The 24,683-nt window shown below is 28.7% G+C and overlaps 5 protein-coding genes across 13 annotated transcripts; 3 read left to right on the top strand and 2 right to left on the bottom strand.

Moving 5' to 3' along the window:
• The first annotated feature begins 240 nt into the window (after positions 1–240).
• LOC117224812 (succinate dehydrogenase assembly factor 4, mitochondrial) lies at positions 241–2,024 on the top strand. Of its 3 annotated transcripts, none has more exons than XM_076524686.1 (4): positions 241–940; positions 1,006–1,095; positions 1,180–1,391; positions 1,773–2,024. In XM_076524686.1, exons 1-3 carry the CDS (start codon positions 841–843, stop codon positions 1,347–1,349), a joined length of 360 nt encoding a protein of 119 aa, XP_076380801.1. In that variant the 5' UTR covers positions 241–840; the 3' UTR covers positions 1,350–1,391; positions 1,773–2,024. The 3 variants fall into 3 exon arrangements, with proteins under 3 accessions (XP_076380801.1, XP_076380800.1, XP_033333844.2); XM_076524685.1 differs by having other exon boundaries at positions 1,611–2,024; XM_033477953.2 differs by lacking the exon at positions 1,773–2,024 and having other exon boundaries at positions 241–739; positions 818–940; positions 1,180–1,481.
• On the top strand, positions 1,779–3,835 carry LOC117224776 (uncharacterized). Its single transcript, XM_076524687.1, has 3 exons — positions 1,779–1,901; positions 1,975–2,076; positions 2,180–3,835. Exons 1-3 carry the CDS (start codon positions 1,829–1,831, stop codon positions 2,317–2,319), a joined length of 315 nt encoding a protein of 104 aa, XP_076380802.1. The 5' UTR covers positions 1,779–1,828; the 3' UTR covers positions 2,320–3,835.
• An 86-nt stretch (positions 3,836–3,921) lies between these two features.
• On the bottom strand, positions 3,922–14,199 carry polybromo (protein). 6 transcript variants are annotated; one of them, XM_076524668.1, is made up of 27 exons: positions 14,040–14,198; positions 13,307–13,421; positions 12,993–13,238; positions 12,777–12,905; positions 12,528–12,707; positions 12,002–12,446; positions 11,805–11,917; positions 11,630–11,728; positions 11,487–11,549; positions 11,175–11,327; positions 10,939–11,106; positions 10,685–10,851; positions 10,216–10,510; positions 9,075–9,280; positions 8,617–8,956; positions 7,951–8,535; positions 7,682–7,839; positions 7,428–7,600; positions 7,147–7,319; positions 6,951–7,022; positions 5,841–6,029; positions 5,479–5,601; positions 4,784–5,027; positions 4,560–4,710; positions 4,436–4,485; positions 4,238–4,355; positions 3,922–4,145 (listed from the first exon to the last, which is right to left on the bottom strand). In XM_076524668.1, the coding sequence occupies exons 2-27, from the start codon at positions 13,409–13,411 to the stop codon at positions 3,929–3,931; spliced, it is 4,962 nt and encodes a 1,653-aa protein (XP_076380783.1). In that variant the 5' UTR covers positions 13,412–13,421; positions 14,040–14,198; the 3' UTR covers positions 3,922–3,928. The 6 variants fall into 6 exon arrangements, with proteins under 6 accessions (XP_076380783.1, XP_076380785.1, XP_076380786.1 ...); XM_076524670.1 differs by having other exon boundaries at positions 10,216–10,507; XM_076524671.1 differs by having other exon boundaries at positions 11,178–11,327.
• An 823-nt stretch (positions 14,200–15,022) lies between these two features.
• LOC117224773 (cytochrome c oxidase subunit 4 isoform 1, mitochondrial) lies at positions 15,023–17,254 on the top strand. 2 transcript variants are annotated; one of them, XM_033477905.2, is made up of 4 exons: positions 15,023–15,178; positions 15,675–15,887; positions 16,210–16,402; positions 17,036–17,254. In XM_033477905.2, the coding sequence occupies exons 2-4, from the start codon at positions 15,681–15,683 to the stop codon at positions 17,140–17,142; spliced, it is 507 nt and encodes a 168-aa protein (XP_033333796.2). In that variant the 5' UTR covers positions 15,023–15,178; positions 15,675–15,680; the 3' UTR covers positions 17,143–17,254. The 2 variants fall into 2 exon arrangements, with proteins under 2 accessions (XP_033333796.2, XP_076380807.1); XM_076524692.1 differs by lacking the exon at positions 15,023–15,178 and adding an exon at positions 15,423–15,571.
• Positions 17,255–18,042: 788 nt separating this feature from the next.
• LOC117224770 (terminal nucleotidyltransferase 4B) lies at positions 18,043–24,255 on the bottom strand. Its single transcript, XM_076524691.1, has 8 exons — positions 23,717–24,255; positions 22,175–22,345; positions 21,516–21,873; positions 21,197–21,343; positions 20,692–20,885; positions 20,453–20,606; positions 20,210–20,345; positions 18,043–20,138 (listed from the first exon to the last, which is right to left on the bottom strand). Exons 1-8 carry the CDS (start codon positions 24,073–24,075, stop codon positions 19,939–19,941), a joined length of 1,719 nt encoding a protein of 572 aa, XP_076380806.1. The 5' UTR covers positions 24,076–24,255; the 3' UTR covers positions 18,043–19,938.
• Positions 24,256–24,683: the final 428 nt, after the last annotated feature.

Genomic DNA, 24,683 nt, shown 5'->3' with positions numbered 1-24,683 from the left:
TACAAAAATCAAATAATAACGCCACAGAATATGTTTTTCTTGATCAAAATGTAAATCACAACCCAAATTAATAAATTTTTAAGTATAAGTTTTTACACAAAGGTATTGCAACGAAAATTATTTTTGATATTTTATCTCCCCGACGAAGCATTACGTGTTTTTCCTTTCTTTTACTAAAAGTTTTAAAACTTTATTGAACAATTAGTAATTGCTTACTTTTTCATTACTTATTACGTATTACAGTAATCTTTCAATTCAAAAAACATATCCGAGACCAATGAGGTTCTTGAATTGAGAGAACACAGGGAATTGCTGTATTCTGATTGGTTGACGATTCACAGCTGAACAGTTCTGTCCTCATAGTCAATGATAAAGACAGGTAATAGCGAGTGAGCAAAACAGCACGACATCAGCTCAGCCTCATACGAAACGAGTCTCACCGACAGACTATTTAATTACTATATCTACTGCTCTTTTTGTTAGATTATTTGTTCATAATATTAATACTTATCTGTAGTGGTACTTTTTTCGTAAATAGCGTCATAACGTTATAAGTTTTTCATACCAGATGTCATATAGATCTCAGAATCAGTAGAAATAGAGACTCTCTGCGTACTAAAGGGTCTCTAAGAAACAGACCTCACTTGACCGCCTGGCTGGTTCGTGAACCATGGTTCATCAGTTGACGTTGCCGCACCTAACCGTAGCGCGTGGCGTGTGCTCTCTCGCATGTTTTTCGGTACTAAATACAATTAATTTATTATATAAACATATTTTTTTTATGTAATTATAGTGTTGACAACTAATTTTCCTTTAGTCATCAAATAGAAGAGATACAAAATGTATAAGGTTATGTTCACTACAAATGTCATCAGTGTTCCCAAATTGTTAAAAATAAACCATGGAATTACTATGCATTTAAATAATTTTCTTCAGACACGTATGTATTTCAAGTATAAAGTATGGTGTTAGTTCGATATATACACTTTGTTATTTATTTTGCAGAAGTTCATGTGTTATTTACAAAAAAAGATGAAACAGAAAGTCCAAGAATGCAGGAATTTAGAAAAAAGCTACGAGAACGTACACCTATCAGTAAGCAATGTTTTATAAATAAATCAAATGTCAGAATTATGTAAAATAGTTATTAACAATGCAACAAAACTTCATTTAAAACAGAGAAACTAGAAGAACTAGAAGAAGGTACGCATCCTTATCAAGAAAAAGAACCGTTAAAACCATTTCCAAATAATACCAATCCTGAAACAGGAGAAGTAGGTGGGCCACGAGGACCTGAACCAACACGTTATGGTGATTGGGAAAGAAAAGGACGAGTATCAGATTTTTAAAAATCTATGATCACATGTGTAACAAATGTGTGATGAAATAATGTAATATATAACGTATATGTATATATAGAAATATCTAAATAGTACATTGTTCAATATTTTCATAATTAAAGAAAGTTCTTTATGTTATAACATATTTAAAAAAGTGAATAATTGAATCGTATAAGTTTGTGTAAGAAATCGTCTGGTTTAAGCAGTAGATATTTTTATCAGTAGTCTTTTCCATTTAATTTAAATTATAGTAATATTTTTCACTTATAGATACATACAGTTTGGTACATAAAATTAATATTAAAACAGTATTTAAAATTGCATTATTTACTAAAGACAAAATTTCACAAACTTGTTTCTATTGTGTTTTGTTAAAAGTGAATGAAAGTATTGATATTGTTTAATCATTCAATTCTTTCTTCATTATATTAGTGAAATACACAGCTCAAAGGATATTTAGTTTAAGATTGTTTGTGTCTTTTGCCAGAATGAATATTGGCAATTTTATACATAAAATTTCTACGAAATCACTTACATTTAAACCAAGAGTGTATGTAACAGGTATGAAATTTATGCACATTTATTTAAAAAACAATAGTTGTTTAATCCCATTATATTTTGACATTATACATAGCTGTGTTATTACAAGTGAAAGAAATAAATACAAAAGTTGTGAAAGAACAATCTCTGAGAATGAAACAATTTCATAAAAAACTAAAACTGCAACCGATACCAAGTGAGTAAAGTGATTTAGATTTAAAGTAAAAATAGTATGTAAATGTAATTAATGTAAGTACTAATAATTTTTAAACTATGATATGTTATCATAAAATATTCAGGAGTGCCTCCAAAAGATCGTTTTGTGGATTTACTATTAGTGGAGACTGATCCAAAGAGTGGAGAATTAATAGCAGATAGTGAAAAAGACCCAACAAAGTGGGGTGACTGGCAACACGGTGGACGGGTGAGCGATTTTTGAATCGGAAACTATATTTTATACATAATTATCATTTAGAGATGTGAACGAATATATCTAAAGTATAAGAAAAATATCAATCTTAGCTCTTTTTAATGTTCAAAATTAATAATGCTAACTACAAGTTGTATTTTTAAAATACATTTGTTCTTATATGTGAAAATTTCTCTCCAACATAATAGAGCAATGCTAGGTAAAATAAATTATTCCAATTATTGTATTTCTCGTGCCACTTAGAAAAACATAATTGTTACATTTCTCTAGTAATTTAAATAAAATTGTTAGTATAAAATAAATACAATTTCAATATAAAATTGGGAACATTTATTTAGTAAGTAATATTCTAAATGGCATAATCAAATACCTTTTTCACTATTCATTAACAAACTTGTTAAATATGCCACAAATACTTGTGAGGAAGAACATTATCAATACAGCATTTTGGTACAAAAGACGTATCATATATTTACGTAAAAATTATATTAAACACAATGGACTAAATATTTAATTTAATACATGTACACACAAAAGTAATGAATAATGTACATATAGTTGATTTAATGTGCATGTTGACTAATTTTTGTGTAAGAAACACAATTTCTTGTGTATGAATGGCATAAGAAAATAATAAATGAAAGAGGTAATTTGTTCTTTAAAAGCATGAGAAATAGTTAAAATTTGTATAGCATGAGATAATTAAATGCAATAATTATTTCATTGATTCTATTACTTAAATAATGAATTTATTCCCGTACAAACATGTTAAATTATTTCTGTCCGTATACCGTATACGTGATTTTTCAACAGAATTTTACACTGTAAAAAGTTATTTTCATATTATCTTATATACATTTTAGTAGCTCTGTTGACTAAAAGTATTTCAACAAGAGCACGATAAGAGAATTTTTCAATACTAATTATCAGTTTCCTTGACTCTATAAAAGTTCTATAAAAAGATGGATGAAAATATTATTACATTAAAAATGTTGTGTGACGTGAAATTAACATTCACAGATACAATAATCTTGTTCTCTACTTCAGATTATTTTTTTCAGAGTGAATCATTTTATATTTACATTACAGGTCTATATTATAGTATTAATACAGGAATTGTCAAGTCACACTTTTATAATAATACGCGATACACAAAATACAAAATTTTTTTATGAAACGTTAAAATTAAAAATAGCGAAGTATGTACAAAATGGCGTTTCTTATAATAGTAACATTATCGATCTACTTCTAACAGATCCATAAACAATATATCGAAAATAATGCTTATAGCATTTTCACTTAGTGAAAACTGTAACTTAAAAGAAATAAAAATTGTTTTGTAAATACTTTTCAGATCCGAATATTTCACAGTGATACACTCGTTCTCAGAGTTCTAATTTCATTACAGTTCAGAAATTACTAACCGAGTGTATTATAATTAAGTTCTATTTCAAATACTATATCAAATTGTAAAATAAAAAGAAATTAGTCTAAAAGTATAAATATACTGAAATTCAAATAATAATCGTCAGTCTTTCATCTAGCATCGACGGACCTGAAAATAGTAATTTAAGGTAGCATCGAATATTAAAGATTATAGATCTTAACGAATTATAAACTATAAAGTTTTATTGATGGCTAACACATCTCGCATCATCATGTTCCTTAGTGTCCATAAGGCGTTTACCACATTCCCATGGTTGCCTACGCCGTTGCCTAGCCATTCAGCTGGTAATTTTGTTACATCAGGAATTTGTGTATTATCAGGATTAGCATTCATCTGTTTATCCCAGTTTGATATGTACCGGTTTTCTACGTTTAATGCTTCGATATATCTGTGAATTAAATGAAGAGTTTAATTTCGAATATGTTTATTAATTATAATAAATGTATGATATATCAATATTAATAAATCAGCTCTTCTTACCGTAGATAGGCATCTGAATGTAACACACGGCTTGGTCTTGGAGGAACAGCAACAAACATTGGTTCTGGCTGTTTAGCCACGGGTATATTGCTCGTTTGTGTCGCAGCTGCCGATGTTTCTGTACATAAAATTATGCGTAATAATGCAAATGTCACAATTTTTGTAAATAGAAATATGCAATTAGTACAAATTAATTACCAGTCTCCATTGGCGGTAATATCGTTGGACCTTTCGAGGCCATATAATTTCTGTAATTGAAAAATGAATTTGAAGTAAAGTTCTGCAACTCGAAAAATACAACATGATAATTCTGACGACATACTTGCTTCTTTCTGAAGGAGGTATTATACGTCCATTCGATTTAAGGATATGCACTTCTTTAACGTGCCTTGCAAGTCTTTGTACACTTGGGAAAGGAGGTACAGATTTTTTCGTACGACCACAACCACGCCACTGGCATTGGAATTCCACGTCTATAGAAAAATAAACGTTAAATTTTGCAGAAATAAAATAGTGTTCGACGCTAAGAGTATTAGAATTACATACCACTAGCGGCATTAACAAAAGACGATTGCACGTGTCCATTCTGTTCAGCAATACAATGATCAATACAATCAGTCATATCTTCAAATTGCCAGTCACAATTGTCCCAGCAACATTCATATACTACATCTTGTATAGAATTAGTGCCTACTGAAACAGATGTCCCTTTTAGTTGTCCTCCATCTTCATTCATTTTAATTGCTCTTTCTTCCCATGCTTGCTTTTCTCCTGCTGGCAACTTCCTCCACTGAAATAAAAAAGATTCATATTTATGTTATTCTTTATACGACATTTTAATACTCTGTGCAAGTCCATTTTTTCAAACCTTTTTCATAGTAGAGCATGGAAAAATGATTAATGAAATTGTTTACTATTGGATTTCTATTTATGGCTACCATTATATATGAAAATAATAATATATAATTAAATATACATTCTATTATTGACTTGAATATATAATTACTAGCAATATTAATAGATTTTGATGTGTAATTTGTGAATGGTAACCTTAATAAAAATTAAATATATTTAAAGGAAAGACATAGCATGTTGTATCTTTCTCTGACTGATAGCTTTTGAAAAGCAAATTTCATAAGTTTTTATGATACAATTGGAAAATATAATCTACACACTGTCCTTCCTTAATAAATATATTCTTATTGTAAACTAAAAATCAACAGTCAAAAATAAATAAATACCTCGTTGCCAACAATTCTGCTAATCTCCCCAAAGGATGATTCAGGATTGTTTTGTGTAATCTGCGTTCGCATTTTACTCGAATACAAAATATAGCCCGTAACTAATTTCTTACCCGCCGTTTTCTAAACAGAAGAAAACACAAATTATAATGTCACTGTCTGATGAATAAGTCTTGACATTTATACCTTTAAAGGTAAGACATCTAATTGTTGTTCTAATGTATAGATAATAAACGGTGTAAAATTGAAAAATGAAAAATAGAAGTATGCTGGCATATTTCTCTAAACAAAAATAAAATGAAATAAATAAAAATGTAACATGTAAATAAATTGTAAACAAATAATGTCACGATAAGTCCTACCTTCTTGGTTGACACAGGTGTTTGGGTATTGGAGAGCACCGGTTGAGCTTCTGCGGATCCAACGGACGGTGGACCACCAGCGTCCATGCTGTCCTCCCCAACTCCTACTCCTACTCCTACTCCCACTCCTAATCCTACTCCCATGCCTAGCACATCGGGTTCCAGCTTCGGTAATAATGGTGATGCCTCCTATTATACCATTTATGTTATGTTACGTTCATTATCCGTTTCCGAATGTAATGTCATGAATAGTTTTGGAATATTTTCTATCAGTACAACGATCTTATATGAATACTATTTGCTACGTGGAATCTTCTCTGATCAGGAATACTGCAGTGTTCACGACTATAACATTAATGGCGTAAACTCTAATTTTTATATAAAACGCGATGCATTTTGCACAACGTTCTGAACAGAATGTTTTAGGCTAATACAATCGTACACTTTCTCTTATGTTTCACCCTAACACCATAGGTGTATCCTAAGAACTTGAATATGTTTGAGTATTAGTACTGTATGCATTCCGTTCAAAGCAAATTACTTTACTTTTATATTACTTGGGTTAGAATGACATGGAAGCGAGACTATTTGGTGGTGAACTATGTATACATATGTATATATGCTGTATATACTTACAGTATATCTACATATGCACTAGATAAACCCAACAGGTGCTCTGAATTTAAACTTGATCCACACACAAAATAATTTCTATGTATGTTATACAGTTTATGTAAACACTACAATAGAAATTTCACTATTTAGTGATATACGTCAATTAATGTACATATATATCTTGAATATGTATTTGTGGGCGTATGTGCGCGCGCGCGCGCGTTTGTGTGCGTAAAAAAAGATATAAAATGAAATAAACAGAAGAAAATGAATATGCCGGCATAGAATGAGAAACATGCTCAGATACAAGTTCTTATGAGATTTTCATCACACGCAAATCGTACTCATGTGTAAAATATATGTTCCTAACTTATTTAATCTGATAACACCTCGTAATATTTATAATGATCATACGAACTTGCGTATGATTTTAAACGAACATGCATAATTTCTGTATTACTAATAGAACAAAAAAAGTCTATAACAAGAAATTACCATTTCAAATTGAGTTGAACTAGGAGTAACAGGCTTGACTTGATTTTGCGTCTGAGCCACATCGCCTGGAACCTACAACACACATGTCACATGCAAAGCAATATATTCAGTTAGTTGCATACTAATATATAGACTACTTATTGTTATCGTATTGTTGCATGTAAAATAATTTAATATACTTAAATTGTTTACACACTTTAGCAGGGTTGATAGGCCTTCGAAAGAAGTATATTTCGTCTTCTGTTACTGTTGTGTTATGATTGAATTTCTTTAAACCTTCTTGTCCTAGTTTCTTCATGAGGCTTTTACTTTCGTCGTATAATGATTCACAAATATATACATCATCCTCTGGAATTTCTGTAGGTCTACCTACACATATACAAACACTTTAGTATATCAAATCATCGTAAAATGTGTATTTTTTGTTTTTGACCTAAATCTATACATTTTTTTATGAATAATTTTTCAATTACTTACTACAAATATACTCTCCATAGTCAAGGACTGCACATTTTCCAACAATAGCTACAATGGGATGGGTACCATCAACAGTAGACAAGAAAAGTTCTTGTTTATAAAATAATTTTGTGGGTGTATGTGGCACTTCTGCAGGCATTAGCAACCATGGGCCTTTAAAATAACATTTCCCGCTGAAAATGATATATATGATATATAAAAATGAAGTAATAATTATACAGTACTTGCACTAGATAATATATTATAGAACTTACTCTTTAGTCGACCATATAGCATCAATCTGTGCAATTTGTTGTCTACCTCCATCTGTTGCTACATAAACAAAATCTCCTGTTTTTACAGAACCCGCACACGTATTGTATTGTTCGTAGTAAGTATTTTCTGTATCCTCCGAATTATACAATATTACATTCTATGGAGAATAGTAAAATAAATCAATTTTGTAATACACAATAATTAATCTTTACATCACACAGTATGTGACTGAAGTGTCTTCAAATAGTGTCATTAATATGCAACTTACAGGTCGTTCTTTCTCTGTTAATTTTTCTCCTTCTTCTAACTCTGCGATCTCTTCTTTATGTTTTTCTAATCTTTCCTTATATACTGATATTACCCGTTTTGGTTCTAATGGCTTCTCTCTTGATACAAGTTTCAAATGATCTGGATCAAAATTCCAGACTTTGATTTTTTTAAAAGCTCGCGCTTTTGTAGAATATCGTGATTCGCATACATAAACATCTTTCTCTAAGAAACCTTCTGGTTGCATTCTAAAATAATCTTTTACACTTAGAACACAACACCGGCCGGCTACTTTAGCTAGAGGTACAGCTACATGAGCATCACTTTTAAATAATTCTTTGTCCAGAAATTTTCTTGAGGCTACATGGTAAGTTTCACTTGGTCTATAAAATAAATTGCCATACAACATTTGTTGTCCCTCTGCATTTGTCCATAAACGTTCTATAAGAACTACACTATATTCCATGCCGCGTTCTGTAGGTTCTATATATGCAAAATCTCCAGCCCTATAAACTTCTTGATTAAAACTCATTGATCCTCCATTGTCGCTATTAGTTCCTTCAGTATTAGTATTTGTTTCCGAATCCTGTATAAAATAAAAAACAGAAATATCAAATATATAATACTAATCTCCTTCATTTAGTTTCTATAAAAAAATATTACACACTTTTGTCTCATTTCCATCACAACTTTCTTCTTCGTTAGGCAATGCTAATTCTTGTTGTTGTTTCACGCGTTTTAATTCTGCAACTTGAGCAGAAAGATCAAGTAGTGTATAATTAAGTGCTGGTGAATGTAATAAATCTCCACCACGAGTTACTTCATCACGAGTACGCAAGAAAAATGCTTGTAACTCTACACTATCTTCGAAAGGCTGAGAGTCTGTACGTGATAATCTTCTGGCTCTTTCTAAACATGTAAATACATCTTCTTGGAATCGATCTAGTCGTTTGTAAACTCCACGGTCTAATCTCCTCTTAATTAAGTCCAATGATAATCCTCGTACTCTGTCATTTAAAGTTAATAAAGGATTGTTGAAATTAACTTTATAATAAAAGGTATGATTTATAAAAAAAGAATAAATATAACGGCATATTATTTAGTCTCAGTTAAATCATAACATACTTTTTTCCATCTACAATATCGTGTTCAGGAAGTTCCGCCATAGAGTCTGAGTAACACCTTCCTTCTTCATCTTGATGATTATATAGAGCAGTGAAAATGGTTGCCAGTATTTCTTGAATTGCAGCTGATACATCTGGTACACTTTCTTCATCTTCGCTTAATTGTAACTTTGTTTGCAGGACTAATCGTTGTAAAATTAATGCATCCTAAAACATTATTTCGACTGATTGAAAACTATGTTTCAAATTCATCAGTGATATTAAAGTTTTCATCTTTCATAAAAATTAGTGTTATTGGGTAATATTCCGAAAAGAATGAAGCAATTCTTTACTTCTGTTTCATTCTTCTTGCACTTTTTTGATAACCGTTGATCTACTTCTTTGTCTCTCATTAAACGAATAAAACAAGGTCGTACTTTTAATGGCTTGTTCACAAAAATACAATTTTCTTGATTACTAATATTCCCTGGTTCAGACATGCTGTGTAATAGTGCATACATATAAAACTTGTAAAGAAATTACAACATTTATAAGAATTATACAGTCACAACATTTATAAACATTTAATAAGCAATTTTCGTGTATTTAAATTACAATTATTAATTGAATAAAACTGCATATCCATATTATTTATGTTGTTATATTTATTCATGAATAAATATCGATTGTTATTCTGTAAAATTCTTATGTGAAATAGTATGAAACGACAAAGATAAGAAGGCAGCTAACTTCACGTAACCTCAAAAATCATGACCGTAAACAGATCAAGCTTTCCATGTTTTAGCGCGAAATTTCAATTGCACTTTAAACATACACTTTTCACGGAAACTAACACTTACTTGTTAGCAATTTTTGATCAAGTAATAAACATAACATTTATAATTCCTATTTTCCTTTACACTTAACATTTTCTTATCAAAGAATGGAAAGAACATGTTAATTATTGTTATTATTCTTAATCCATCCAATAATAATAACTTATTCCTTTTTTTTAATTATAAGTATGAAATTAAAAATTATTATATCTAGTTTTTCACTAAGTGGAATGCCACTTCCTGGTTTCATTATCTTAATTGTAAACGATATTGTGAGAATTATTTTTTAATATACATAAACATGCATACATATATTATTATACAAACCTTGTATATTTGTGAATCAGGTTCATTATATTTGCAAGCATTATCAAACATTAATATAAAATCCGACACAAGTTCATCTAAATTTTCGTATCCATTATTTTTCAATGTAGATGCGATTTTTTCCATGTTCATTGGTTGTTTGATGACTTCATAATAATCAGGATACTCATTTTTATTTGGTAATTTCATAAAAATTAAAGATAACTGCCTTCCTTTGGCATCATGATAATCTTTTATGGTATCATACATGGTTTTTAACTTTTGTAAGTGTAATGGTATAACCTTTTTTGGTCTTCTACAAAAAATAAGTTATTAATATAATAAAAGTATATGAGTATATATATATATATATATATATATATATATATATATATATATATATATACATATATACATATATACTACACTTATTATTATAATACTGAGTATTATATTACGTATTAAATAGCTTTCTTTATACTTTACACACCCAACATTTCTAGTTGGTGTGGATGCACTTGGCTTTGTTGGCTTAGGTGTTTCTGGTAATGGCCCTAGTTCTTTTACTTTATCCATTAAAACTTTTTCCAATGTATTTGCATCTTCATATATTAGGGAACCTTCTTCATTGTATTGGCGGCAATTATTAAACATTAACTGAAAATAAGAAAATAATAATATAATAAAATTGATATAATAAAACATATTACATTTGTTTTTTTAGTAGTTAAATATAATATGTACCTTGAAATCTTGTATTAACTCATTTTCACTTTGATATTTTTCTGCTTTAATATTAGCTTCAATAGCTAGCATATCAATGGGTTCTGCTATTACTTGATAATAATCGGGATATAATTTTTTAGAAGGTTTTTCCATAAACATTAACATCGGTTGTCGACCATCTTCACACTGTAATGCAGTAACTTTCTTTGTATTGTTGAGTTTGTATTTCAATTATTCAAGTTGGAATTACTTACAACGTATTCTATCACACATTTAACTAATGCATACAATCTTTTCTTCAATGGTATATTGTCTTTATATTTTCCACGAGTTAATAGATTCGAAGCACGCTTAATAAGTTTTGGTTGATGGGAACTGTTTTCAAATTCACTATCCGAGTCTGAGTCCTATCAAAGTAACATACATGTGAATATGTGTGCATTCATATATACTTTTAAAAAACAGTTTGTTATTAGATATTTCAATAGCAAAAATCATAGAGAAATATCATTTATATTTAAAAATGTTTGAAACAAGATATTCGTTTCCAGTAAAATTGTATTTACCTGATCAAATTCTAAAAGTTCTTGTACTTTCTCTTGCATTATTTTTTGCAATTTTACAGCACTCTAAAAAATCACAATTTAATTCATATAAAGAATAGTAAGAACTAAATATTCGATATTTTTAAATAGTTACTGTTTTTTACCTTATATAATCTAGATGTATGAATATTATATTTTTTTGCGTTCTCAAACATAATATTCATGTCTCCAGCTACTTCACTAACTGTACCATATTCACCTTTCTGTAACAGATTCAAAAATAATATTAAATTAATTATTTATTAATTGATTCATTAATTTATGAATTTTAGTAATTACCTTTATTTTTGTACGGATTTGTAATAAAGAAATAGGATTTTTAATCGTTTTATAGTAATCAGGATACAATCTTTTTGATGGAAGTTTCCAGAAATATTCACTCATTCTAACTCCTGAATAATGAAAGAAATTTAATTAATATTCTAGATATAAAACAAAACATATCAGTAGTATAATTAATTAAAATTTTTAGATACCTTGATTATTTGGTGCTGTTCGAATAGTTTGGAATAGCTGCCATTGTGGATTGTCTGCTTCTTCAGTTTCTGCAGACTCTTCTTCTTCATCATCACTTTCTTCATCTTCATCTGGTAATGCTGCAGTTTGCGCTATTAAAGATTGTGCCATAGTGCGACTACCTCTTTTACTCCGCGTCGATGGGGCAGTTGTTGCAATCTTTGGAATACTACTACTTAATCCAGTATCCTGTTTTCTTGCTGCTGCAGTAATAATCTTCTTTAATAGTTTAGCATCTTTGTAAATTTGAGAACCAGGTTCATTAAATTGACAAGCATTACGACACATGAGCATTAAATCCTTTTCCATATCTGAGATACTGCTATATGCTCCCTCTTGAATTTTCCTTGCCACCGTTTTTAAGTCCACTGGTGTCTCTATTACATCATAATACTCAGGGTATAACTGTAAGTTAATAATATTTGTTCCATATGTTAGTCTCAAAAAATAATGCAGTAAAATATTGTCGATAATAATATATCAAACCTTTTTAGATGGTTTAAGCTGAAACATTGTATGTAATGGCCTATTGTTGTCAGCTGGATCTGTTGCTGTCATAACAGCTGCAAATAAATCTTCAAAAAGCTGTATTGTCTCTTCATCTGGATTTGTAGAACTTTCAGATGTATCTTCTGCATCTTCTTGTTTCGTTGCAACTTTTCGAGCCTATGTGATTGTCTTCATATTAACTTTGGATTGATTAAATAATATAATGACATATATATAAATACTTACCAATCTTGCTACTTTCAATATAAGTTTTCCTTTAGGTTCTGGATCTTCGTACTCTTCTGTAATACGATTCTTTGTGTTTATACATAATTCCCAAAGTTCTGTAGCATCCTTATACTCGGGAGATGTACGCTACAATTATACATTTGTTACACATTAAAATCTTATAGTTGTCATGCTTCATATATTTTCTAAATTTATTAATTTATGTGTTATTACCATATAAAAAGCTTTTGCATTATTAACCATAAGTTGAATATCAGCTGCCAAGTCATCCATATCTCTATATTCGTCAGTTTTTAGTTTTTGTTGAACCTTTAGCAGGTCTATAGGATTTGTTACAACTTCATAATAACCTGGTTCTTGTCTGCGTTTAGGCACACGTATAAATGCATCACATAATAATGTTCCATCTTCCTTTTTTTGATTACGTAGCACATCATACAATTGTTGGCACAGGTCACTCTAAATAGATTTAATTATTAAACATAATACTTATAGAAAATGATGTTTTGTCACACATAATAACTTACAGGATCTAATTTTTTTCTCCTTTTTGTTGGTTCAGGTGGTATATCGTCACCATCATCTTCCGTACCTCGACTTGCAACTGAAGATGTTCTACGACGCTTGTTCATCTTGAATTATCTTAAAAAATATAAGAAATAAACATATGCACAAACACAAACAACACTAATGTCTTGCATTAACACTAAGCTACTACATTATAATGCCAAATCTAAGTCATAGTGTCATTGTATACAGAAAAAGTCTTTGACTACATCTTATGCTTGACCAATATAATTACATCACTTGAAATACACAAAACTGGAGCACAATCGAGAAACTTACGAATGGAATTTCATACACAGAATATAAATTTACTAAATATGTTACTTCACAAAGAAATTCCTTTGCGTACGTATTAGGTATGAAAGTAATCGAGATACACAACTGCAGTTAAGAAAATTTCGCCGCCATGATATGTCGCCACTGTGCTTTAAAATGCAGAAATGCATAACGTTTTAATTTTCCGGTGTAACATTTCACTGGAGTTGGTTGTAAATTGTAACTAGAAGTAAAAATTGCAGCACACCCACGTTTCAACAATCCTCGGACAAATATTGTCAAAGTTTCTAATAAATCGCTGTCGAACTAAAATTTACCGCCATATCAAAACCTCACTGCATCTTTGAACTCGTTCCTCTACAGCTACAATTATACTGCTCTTAAAGCACTAGTATTATCGTAGTCTGAAATTCTCACCTGCCGTTAAAATTTGTACAAAAAGTTTTTTAATAATATAGAACATGTAAAATAAAAGCGTTATAAATATTGAACGCTTTTCATCTGCAACGCACGATGACACACGACTTGGCTAACGCCATGCCGTAAGCCGTAAGCAACCGCGGGTTTATAATCACACGAACCGTACGAACCTACGGCCAGAAATAGAGACTGCTTCATATGTCCTTTCATGTATGAAATCGCTCAGTCGGTATAGAAGCTTTCAAGCATTTAGTATAGATTCACAGTAACATAGGTATGCTCATTCATCCAAGTTTTTCCAAAATGATGATTAAATACCGAAGAATCTTCAATAATATATGAATAATACTTATTTTATAGCACGTGTATCAGAACAACATTTTTGGAAATATTTACAAATAAGTGATAAAATATAATTTTAAACGAAAATTCTAGATCTTAAAAAGTTATAAACACAATTATAAATAAATTTATATGGCTATGAACGTTTCCTTTATTTAATTGATAACAAAAAATAATGCATAATTATATTATTAATATTATTTATTAATTTTGTTTTTCTTCAATTTCATATTCTCTACGATTGTCAATATAGCATGCACAATATGTATATACCTTAATTTGTTATGTATTAACAAAAATTATTTTGATTGTCATTAAAACTTTTCGAATAAAATATAACTTCATTACTTAATACTAAATAGAAATTGAAAAAATATTACCTTTAAATGTTATGCTTGAAAATGTAAGAATATAGTAAATAATTTAATAACATTATTCTGTGATAGATATTCGAATTAAAATTAAAAATTTATGTGTGTTTAATTGTGTAATATTGAGTACACGTAAATACATTTGTTACTACCCGCGGTTATTTGAAGTACGATTGCATTGTTAGTATCGATACTTCACATTTCGATATTCTACATAATACATATGTATAGTATGTATGCACATGTATATGAAACCTATACATATGCGTGCGTACATACATGCATAAACAGTTATTCTATAGCTACATATGTATATAGTATGTACGTATATATGTATTCGTAACTACCCTACACATCACTGTGATCTAACCCTACTCTCGCCATTTTAACTTCATCTAGCCTTGTGGGTGTCTTATTTCACAAGTAAGTTTTTATACATTATACTATCCTATTAATTATACTGGTTGACAGTGTACATCATCTTGTTCTTCATGTAGTAAAATATTATTCGTATTTATTCATGCATACCTTATACTTACTTTTCAAATCGATTTTTAAAAAATTCATATTCTGTTAGGTAACCACTCGACGTACTCGATAAGCGGTACACAATATTGCCTGAAAACTAAATGTCTTTTACAACATAAATTAATATTTTAATGACATATTAATGAAATCAATTTTTATTCTAGAAATGTTTTAAAAATTTGTCAGTTAGTAGTTTAATATTTTTGGTTAAATAAATTTAGTTAAAGTACGATTTCTATGAAAAAAACATGATATAAAATAGAACTACATTTTCAATTGCATAAATAAGTAAATATTATGAATTGAGTATATAATAATACAAAATAATAATGAATGTTAATACAAAAGCTAAATGTTAAATAGTATTTTAATAATTTTTATATTGTTTCAGTAAATAATGGCCAACAAACTGCTTATTTCATGTTTGCGACAAAACATTCCACTTCACATTCGTGGAATGTCAGGAGCCCATTTCTTCTTTCCGGACCAAATTGGCAATAGAGATGTAGTAGGCTATGGATATAATGGACAGGAAACATATATGGATCGTGTTGATTATCCTATGCCTGCTATTCGTTTCAAAGCAAATACTCCAGATGTCATGGTATAATAATAATTCTTATAATTATTGACAATAAATTTTTCAAAAAAGACTAAAAAGTAGTATATACGAAGTTCATTATAGAATATCAGAAAAATATTAATAGAAACACTTTTTGTCTGAATATTTATCTCAATGAATATTTTCCTATTTTGGCTATGCAATAGATTTATTTCAACAAAGTTACATGTAGTTTTAATCATGGGTATATAAATATTTCCACAAAACACTGTTTAAAAATCAAAAAGTTATTGTTCAACATATATTTATTGAGAAACATTAAATACAAAATTACATAATAAAATTAACATCATTCTTTATGTAGGCATTAAGGGAAAAGGAAAAAGGAGATTGGAAAAATTTATCTATTGAAGAAAAGAAATCATTATATCGTGCAAGCTTCTGTCAGACAATTGCAGAAATTAATGCACCTACAGGAATTTGGAAAAAAGAGCTGGGACTTGCACTTTTAGGAATAGCCTTCAGTCTTTGGGTGTTCTATTTCTTAAAAGTATTTGGTAAGTATATTAAAAGAAACAACATATTTGAGAAAGAATTTATCAAATGCTCTGAAATGCTTTTCATTGTTTTTATAAGCTTAGGAGTTAGTAAAACTCAGAACAAAATAATTAATATATACAGTTTCTATTAAATGTATAATTCTTCGTGAAAAGTTTGCCAGGAATTATTTCTAGAAAATACTAATTGTGAGCACACATACAGAAGTTATTGCACATTAGCAGAAGTTATAACAGAAAATCTTTTGAAACCAAATTGAAAATAACCTACTTCTGGAATAACAGTTGTAGGTTTACTAAATTATTTAATAAAAGAAATATTTATAAATAAAGACTACATACAGCTAATACTGTGAAAATGATTTCCATGAAAAAAAACAAATTCACATAAAAAGAAAATATGCAAGTTAGTTTCATTATGGGAAAGAATATTATTACAAGAACTAGACTTGTAAGACTAGAGTTCATTTGAATTATTAAGGAAATTGAAATGACAGTAAAATATATTGTTTTCTTTTTTGGTGCTAGGAAAACTGTACAAGCTATTCAGAGCATCTGATAAACTGAAAAATTTACTTTTCTACTTATATTTCTTCTATAGCAGAGTTATTAGTATTTTATAACATTTTACAGCTTATCCACCATTACCAGAAACATTCGATGAAGAACACAGGCTAGCTCAGCTGGAACGTATGAAATTATTGGAAGTTAATCCTATTAGTGGAATTAGCTCAAAATAATTTGTCATTTTTATCCGACACATAGTTAAAAATAATGTAACATAATGTAACACTTATTTAGAAACTAATACTTATACAAAATTAATATAAACGAATAAAGTGTTACTATTGACATTTGTAATTATTGATATGCAGTGTAATCAGCCTAACTTGAGTACCTTGATATCTCCTTTTTTTTTTTTAAATATTACAGTAATTAAGAGCCAATATTATTTTAAGTGAGAAACAATCAAATTTTTAAGAGAAATTTTAGCAACTTAAAAAGGGGCTTTAACATGAGAAACATTAAGTTAATCATGTAATGAAATATCAAATAAAAAGTCATAGCACTGTTAATTTAATCCAGATATAATATTTGATGATAAGTACTTTTGTCTGACTTTACAATTAATATTTTTCTATAGAGAACAATTCAGGTAAGAGTGTATGAGAATATATGTACATGTCTACTATAGAAAGAAATATGAGAGAATGCATTAGAACTGTATTTATTAAGCATATATTGTAAGAGGAAATAAACATTTATTGTAGATTGAGAACTACATAAAGACAAAAATATTGATATTACATTTTCGAAACAAATATTTTTCACTAAGTATTTATCTTATTATCACAAAAAAAAATAAAATATTTAAGATGTTCAACTCAATAGAGATATTCTATATACCTACAAATTTTTACTTTGTGTTTCTTTTTCGTTGCTTCATTTAGTTATTCTAACTGAACTTCATATATTAGACTTTTGTAGTGACTTATGCTTATGCTGAACATATTTAAATATATGTTTTTAGAAATTATAAATATACATAATTTTTTATACTTGGTTGTTTATTGCAAACTAAAATTTAATATTACATTATTAATAACATAGTATCAAAAAGAATGACAATGACACGAAGAAACCTGTTATCACTGTTTATTCAAATTATACGTAGTTATACATTTGTTTCAATTATTTCAAGATACAGACAACACGCAAACCGCATTTTCCTTATGAAAATTTACGGAAGTTTAATTTCAATTAAAAAGTTAGTATTTATTTTCAGATATTATAAATTCGATTCTAATAATAACGTAAAAATATAAGAAATTAATTGGATAGCTCTAAAAATGTAAGATCGACATTTTAGTGTTTACAGCATACATACATCATATATACGTAGGTATATGTATGTTGCAATAAGCAATTGACATTCTAATTATAAAATTGAATCACGGCTTATAATGCTATTCATAGATAATGTTGCCTTCAATATTATACAGAATACTGCACAAATATTGTATTATCAAGGAAAGTGAATGTCAATAGTGTTTTTTTATTTCTCCACTCAAATTTCATAAGAAAGTACTTGAATCATACAGATCTGTACTAACATAAAATGCAATTGGGACAAAGATTCTAAAGTTGTAAAAATTCGTTATAATGAACACAATAATTTTCGTTTTTATATCTTAAGAACAAAAATCTATTTGAAAAACGGAATGTGATTTTTAATTAATTAAATATGAGATATTTTCGCAATACAGTATTTAGAGTTCTCAGTGATATCAAGGCCTTTCTACGTATTGTCACATACAAAATTTTTGAAATGTTGCTCAGTTTTTAAAGAGTAATACAGAAGATGTTGTAAATGCAATATCGGATTCATGCATTGAATTCACTTGACATTCGATCATGACATGTATTTGATAATATATACTACTATTTGATAATACAAAAATAATGTATCATTATTCAGGGGATACTAAAAATTACAAACTAGTGTTACGAAATCAGCAATACTGTATAAAAAGTAAAGCATTATGCACAATTACGACTTCAAAGAACACAGTGTAAAAATCTAAAATGTATTATTTTTTTTCAGCAATGAGTTAGTATTTTCAAAAATATTTTTATTCAAAATTTGTTTATCACCAGCACACGAACTTATAATTTAACTAAAACATTTTCACAACAGTACTGGACTTACATATTACAGAAAAAAATAGATAATTTTCACATATCCATGGATATAACCATGACTTTAAATGATAACATATTGTAACAAATACTATTTTAGGTATGTATAAAATAAAGAAAAATTTAGTAGGTAACTCTTAGACTTATTTTTCTATGTTTGATAATGTATATTACAATATTTACAATTGGTAAATCTCAATATCATCAATTTTTCTGTCATCCCTTTGTTATAAGAATATAGTTCCATATAGAAAACTAAGTCTTTATCATCATTATTAGAGCTTGCATTGTAATGTCATGAAATCTTTAAGAAAACTGCACTGTAAATGATCTTTATATATATATATATATCGTTCATATTATATAAATGTATTACAATAGGTTTTATCAATGGTTATGATAAAACTATTGCTATTTAAAGATTGCAATAAGCTTGTGACTTTGTAAACAATATTTAATAAAATACGACATGTTTCCTTAATGTTTCTTTTTTCTTGTAATATGTGCAGTAATGCGAAAAAAGTAAAATTAAACCAATCTATATTACAATTCTGTACGTCTTTGGTATGTTAACTTTCGTACAGAATATAAAAAATATTTATGATGAAATGAAGAACTCAATTATATTTAGATCAATTTTTTGACCCTATAAGAAAAAACCACAGAGTTAATAAACTCTTTATCGTTATAAACACTGAGCCCCTCTGTACACAAAAGTGGAAAGGTTAATTCAATTGTGGTATGAAAGTTACTCAATGTCTTTTCACCACACGATTATGATATTGAGCTCGCTACTTAAATGACAAACAAAGTCCAACATTATTTTGCACGTTTCATCACCGTACACAGTCTCCAGTACCGCCGCGTGGTGTAATGCACTGTTTTTTTCGTTTTACAGTTTGTGGTCTAGAACTTGGACTGTGACTATTGTTGTTACTTCCATTACTATGTAGAGAATGTTTTGCTTTACTTTGTCCACTTATATTATTGTTTATTCCACGATGATGATAATTTCCTCTGGAACTATGGTGGTTACCTATGGCAAATAAATATTCATATATTTATAAAGTATATTATATGTATACGTATTTTTTAATTTAAGCTTACCTTGAGAAGTTCCCTTGAATGGTTTTTTCCATTGTGAATGATGAGTATGTTGATTATTATATGTATGTTTTTCTTTACTTCTATCTTCTCCCTTTCCTCCAGTATTTGGAGAGTTACCTCGACTACATTCAGAATCCTTCGAATATAAAAAACAAATTACTATTTAATGTACATTAAAGTTATAATTGTAATAAAATACAATTATAATATTATTCTATATGAAAGTAAAATTGAATACTGTACTGTATCACTTGCTGGAGCAGACAGTGTTGATGCATCGGATCCTGTTGAACTTGATAATGAGTCTACCTCACTCAAAGGTAGTGGGAATGTTTCTTTAATCCACTTGCGATATTCTATTACTTCATCTGTCACGCGAATTATTCTTCCTAGTATACTGTAGAATTTATGTTTAGTGAACGTTTAAATGAATTTTATAATAGTAAACAGTGTATACATTTTTAGTGTCTATATAATCTTACCTTACTTTATTCGCATCATTGACTAAAATATTTAAAGGACTAACTGCTTGCGAAAGGACATAATAAGCCCAATCAAATGCATCTTTTACATATAGTGCGCCATAACTACTACGGCCAATATCGTTTCCAGGTGTAAGTGGATCTTCTATACACAATAAAGAAGGTCGATGGCCATCTATCATATCACGCTGAACCTATAAATATCATAGAAAATATCTATAATTTCTAGTTAAGAAGCAAATAACAAATTTACATATTAAAAGATTACACCAGTTAAATTTTTACAATTTAAAACAAGTTTTTAGCTCCATTGCATATCATATCATTTGAATTAACGTCAATATCATACTTTTTGCAAGATATTCGTAAAAATTTCGTGCAAGAAACGTAAAATTTCTTACTTTTATTGAAGTGATAATTTATAGGTCAATCATTGTTTATATTATTTTAATTAGTTATACAGCATTTTCTGTACAATCAATTAAATTGTAAGGTCATACATTACCTCTTCCTTGGATATGTAAGTACCACCGTCTTTAACACGAATTCCTGTCTTAACGTAATTAAATTTCCTACCATATAATTCCAAAAATTCTATTAATAGCACCCCAAGATTAGCATTTGAACAGTAAGCATTTTGTCTGGGATGTAACTGAAACGAAAATTTTTCTATGTGGTAGGAAGATTAAGTTTTAATTTCTGATATATAGAATGAATTATTTTTTATCAATCAATGATCAGCGTATTAAATTTATAATATATATCTTTCTAGTTTTACGATTACTCTAGCATTGTGAACTTAAAGAAATACAGTAAAAACGTACCTGTAAAAAACTGATAGTCATAAGTATTAAACTGTATGAAGAAATCCCACCAGTAAAAACTTCATTCAGGTCTCTTTGTAACAAGAATTGTTTTAATACCATAACTAGTTTCTCCAGCACAGGATACCGCTTCTTGAAAGAATTAATCAATTCTGCAGATTTGACACCATTATTCATATTAAAACTGATATCTACTTTAATTTCAGTTTCTTTATCAGTTAACTTGACAATTGGAACACTAGCTTTGTCCAAAACTTTAATAGATGATGGTTCAGCAATATTTTGATCCAGTAAAGCACGTTCCAAAGTACGCAATGGAAGATCATTCCACATTCCTATTACTACTAAATCTATATCACTGAAAGAAAAAAAATGAATTGCTTGTATTTATACTGTTTAAAAATACATATAAGATACCAAATAAATTATATTTTTTACATTATAAAACAATTATTATTATTTAAATTATATGTGAAACTTTTAATCAAATGTAGGCATATTATGACATAAATTTAACTTATATCAATAACAAAATTACAATAAACATTTTCATGAGTTACTACATTCAATAGACAAATTAATTTAATACGAATTATATATTTGACATGTATATACATTACTAAATACGTTTTGTTTTAAATATGTACAATGATACGTACCTTGTAGGTAAATATAAACCAGTGCGAAAGCTGCCAAATACTTCAACCTTAGATTCTGGCCAGAGATCATAAATTACTTGTTCTATCCTTTTGACAACACGCATTCGTAAGTTATGTTCTTCATTAGATGGACACATATAAGCAAAAAAGTCTTCAATTTCTTCATGCAACCTAAACATTAAAAAATTAATAAGCAAATAATCATGGTACTTAATTGTGTTAATTATGGAAATGTTGATTATTATTGTAATTGTGTAATAAATAATAAATTAAATTGTACACTACCTTCATGTAAACAATATACATATGTACTCAGAAATATTTGATCATATATTTGATAAAGAAGGTTCATAATTTTTTCTAATGCAAAAAAGAAAACAAAAAAATATTTAAACTCACACAATAAAAAGTAATGAATCTATCTATGTAAATATGGTGAAACAATTATCATAAAACAATACAACATGTTAATTATTATTTCCATCACATCAGCTATAGCAGGCAAATATTTTTGAGCATCACATTGCATATGTATATTATTATTAATAAAAAATATTAATGAAATATATAAAGTAAACAGTAAAATTAAAATGAGTGTATTAATTTTCATTTACAAACATAACAATTTCTAAGAAAAAATCAGATCAATAAAATTAATTGTTTCCTTTAACTTGTTATAAATATTTACAAATCCAAATGATTAGAACCTGAAATCAATCAAAAAAATTAGAATATATCATTTATTATAATTCGAAATTGAGATAATAAATATAGCAATTATTTTTAAGCTAGATAGCTAGAGGAATTTTTATTTTTATTTTTGAACTTAAATTTGAAATATTAGATTGAACTTGTCAACAGTCAGTCATTGTATGGTATACATATTCATTAATGGAAAAGTATTTATTGTAATATTATTTATTATATAAATAACAACCAAAAGTTACTAATATTAATATAAAATAAAAAATATACTTATGTTTTTCAGGAAGGATGTACAGTTTGCAAAAAGTTATGAAGAATTAAATATTAAAAAGGTGTTATTACTAATAGTCAGCATTCAAAAAAATTAATGAAAGACATTGATTAAATCTTGTAAAGCAGTACATTGCATTGTTTAATACAATACAACGGCAACGACGTCAGTTTCAAAATAATTCGAAATATTGTAAATAAAAACATAAATAGTTATATTACATAAACATCCACGTGCGTTTATAAAATCATTATTCCGTTAAACATTAAAATTTGAAAGATTTTGCATGAATGCTGAGCAAAGTATTAGTCTGAATGATTACAAAACAAATTGTATTGTTCATATTTTGGAAAAGGAATAAGATTTCCTATTCATATATATATATATATATATATATATATATAACGCTACTAATTACAAATGAACTCTACTAGGTATACCCTATTTGTAAACGAGCGTGCAAGACACATAACCTTAGCTATGCCCATATGGAAGAATTACGCAGAATACGACAGTTTTGTTTCGAATGGGCAAATAATAATCCAGCATTCACTAAGAATACTCACCCAATAACCCCTTTTGAATAATGTTTGTTAGGCATACGCCACGGACAGCCTCCGTATTCGCCAACTAAGGCATCGTAATTGTAGTTCATGCCGTAGGTGCTAGCACGATTATCACCTTTCCTACGCGATGGATTATAATAGTTATTGCCAGTGTGATGTTGCATGCGGTCCCCCGTACGAAAATTAAGAGAATCCAAAGCTATGAAGTCTTGCTGAAGCTTCATTCCCATCACATTCGAAGATGAATCGTTCTTCAGCGTTAAGATATCAAGACCTTTCTCAGCTTCCCAAATGTGTAACCACAAATCCTTAGCGGGGCCGAACTGCTCCGGTTGATACCAACCGATAGTCGGATCCATTAAATAGTTCTCGATTCCGTATCTCACGATTAATGGTCCTTGTGCACTACACTACAATTCCAATCTTAATTCAACTTTAATTGAAAAATTGTCTGATTTATTGTAACCTGCGAACACTATGAAATTCATATATACGATCAATGAATAACAGCATTTTAGAAGGAACTTCGTTCGCTGCTATACGATTATGTAGTGTGGCAACGCCTCTCAGATTTCACTACCAGAGGGCTGCCATCCAGCAGGTAATTCTCGTAAGTTCTTGAACAATACCAAATTTTTAAAAATCTATAAAGAGCACATTTATAGATCTGAAATCATTTTATAGTTTAAACAATATATAAAAATGTGAATAAAGGAATTTATTCGAATGAATTCACTAGTTCTCGTAAATAGAATTGTACTTAATTTGTGTACAAACGTACTGTGAAGTATTTTATATTAAAAACTGCTACATGCAGTTATTCATTTAAATTCTATAGTAGCTTATGTTTTACGCCTTGAATACTTTAAGCTGTAAAAAAAATGTCAAATAGAAATATTCTTAAGGAACAAGAATTTAATTACTTGAAATTTATTAATGAACGCTGGGGATTGATCTGCGGACAAAT

The sequence above is a fragment of the Megalopta genalis genome, chromosome 9, assembly GCF_051020955.1.
Source record: "Megalopta genalis isolate 19385.01 chromosome 9, iyMegGena1_principal, whole genome shotgun sequence".
NCBI lineage: Eukaryota > Metazoa > Arthropoda > Insecta > Hymenoptera > Halictidae > Megalopta > Megalopta genalis.
The sequence above is the reverse complement of the archived record's forward strand: the minus strand, read 5'-3'. Positions and strand labels throughout refer to the sequence as shown.

Excerpts from the sequence above, each read along its gene's own strand:
- LOC117224770 (XM_076524691.1), bottom strand. The coding sequence starts at position 24,075 with ATGGATCCGACTATCGGTTGGTATCAACCGGAGCAGTTCGGCCCCGCT. Across the intron at positions 20,886-21,196 it reads CTTACATATCCAAGGAAGAG|GTTCAGCGTGATATGATAGA; the intron begins GTAATGTATGAC and ends TGATATTTATAG. Across the intron at positions 20,346-20,452 it reads CTGCTCCAGCAAGTGATACA|GATTCTGAATGTAGTCGAGG; the intron begins GTACAGTATTCA and ends TTATATTCGAAG.
- LOC117224773 (XM_033477905.2), top strand. The coding sequence starts at position 15,681 with ATGGCCAACAAACTGCTTATTTCATGTTTGCGACAAAACATTCCACTT. Across the intron at positions 15,888-16,209 it reads CAAATACTCCAGATGTCATG|GCATTAAGGGAAAAGGAAAA; the intron begins GTATAATAATAA and ends TTCTTTATGTAG. Across the intron at positions 16,403-17,035 it reads CTATTTCTTAAAAGTATTTG|CTTATCCACCATTACCAGAA; the intron begins GTAAGTATATTA and ends AACATTTTACAG.
- polybromo (XM_076524668.1), bottom strand. The coding sequence starts at position 13,411 with ATGAACAAGCGTCGTAGAACATCTTCAGTTGCAAGTCGAGGTACGGAA. Across the intron at positions 11,550-11,629 it reads ATACATCTAGATTATATAAG|AGTGCTGTAAAATTGCAAAA; the intron begins GTAAAAAACAGT and ends GTGATTTTTTAG. Across the intron at positions 8,536-8,616 it reads GTGATGGAAATGAGACAAAA|GATTCGGAAACAAATACTAA; the intron begins GTGTGTAATATT and ends TATTTTATACAG.
- LOC117224776 (XM_076524687.1), top strand. The coding sequence starts at position 1,829 with ATGAATATTGGCAATTTTATACATAAAATTTCTACGAAATCACTTACA. Across the intron at positions 1,902-1,974 it reads ACCAAGAGTGTATGTAACAG|CTGTGTTATTACAAGTGAAA; the intron begins GTATGAAATTTA and ends CATTATACATAG. Across the intron at positions 2,077-2,179 it reads AAAACTGCAACCGATACCAA|GAGTGCCTCCAAAAGATCGT; the intron begins GTGAGTAAAGTG and ends TAAAATATTCAG.
- LOC117224812 (XM_076524686.1), top strand. The coding sequence starts at position 841 with ATGTATAAGGTTATGTTCACTACAAATGTCATCAGTGTTCCCAAATTG. Across the intron at positions 941-1,005 it reads AAATAATTTTCTTCAGACAC|AAGTTCATGTGTTATTTACA; the intron begins GTATGTATTTCA and ends TTTATTTTGCAG. Across the intron at positions 1,096-1,179 it reads ACGAGAACGTACACCTATCA|AGAAACTAGAAGAACTAGAA; the intron begins GTAAGCAATGTT and ends CATTTAAAACAG.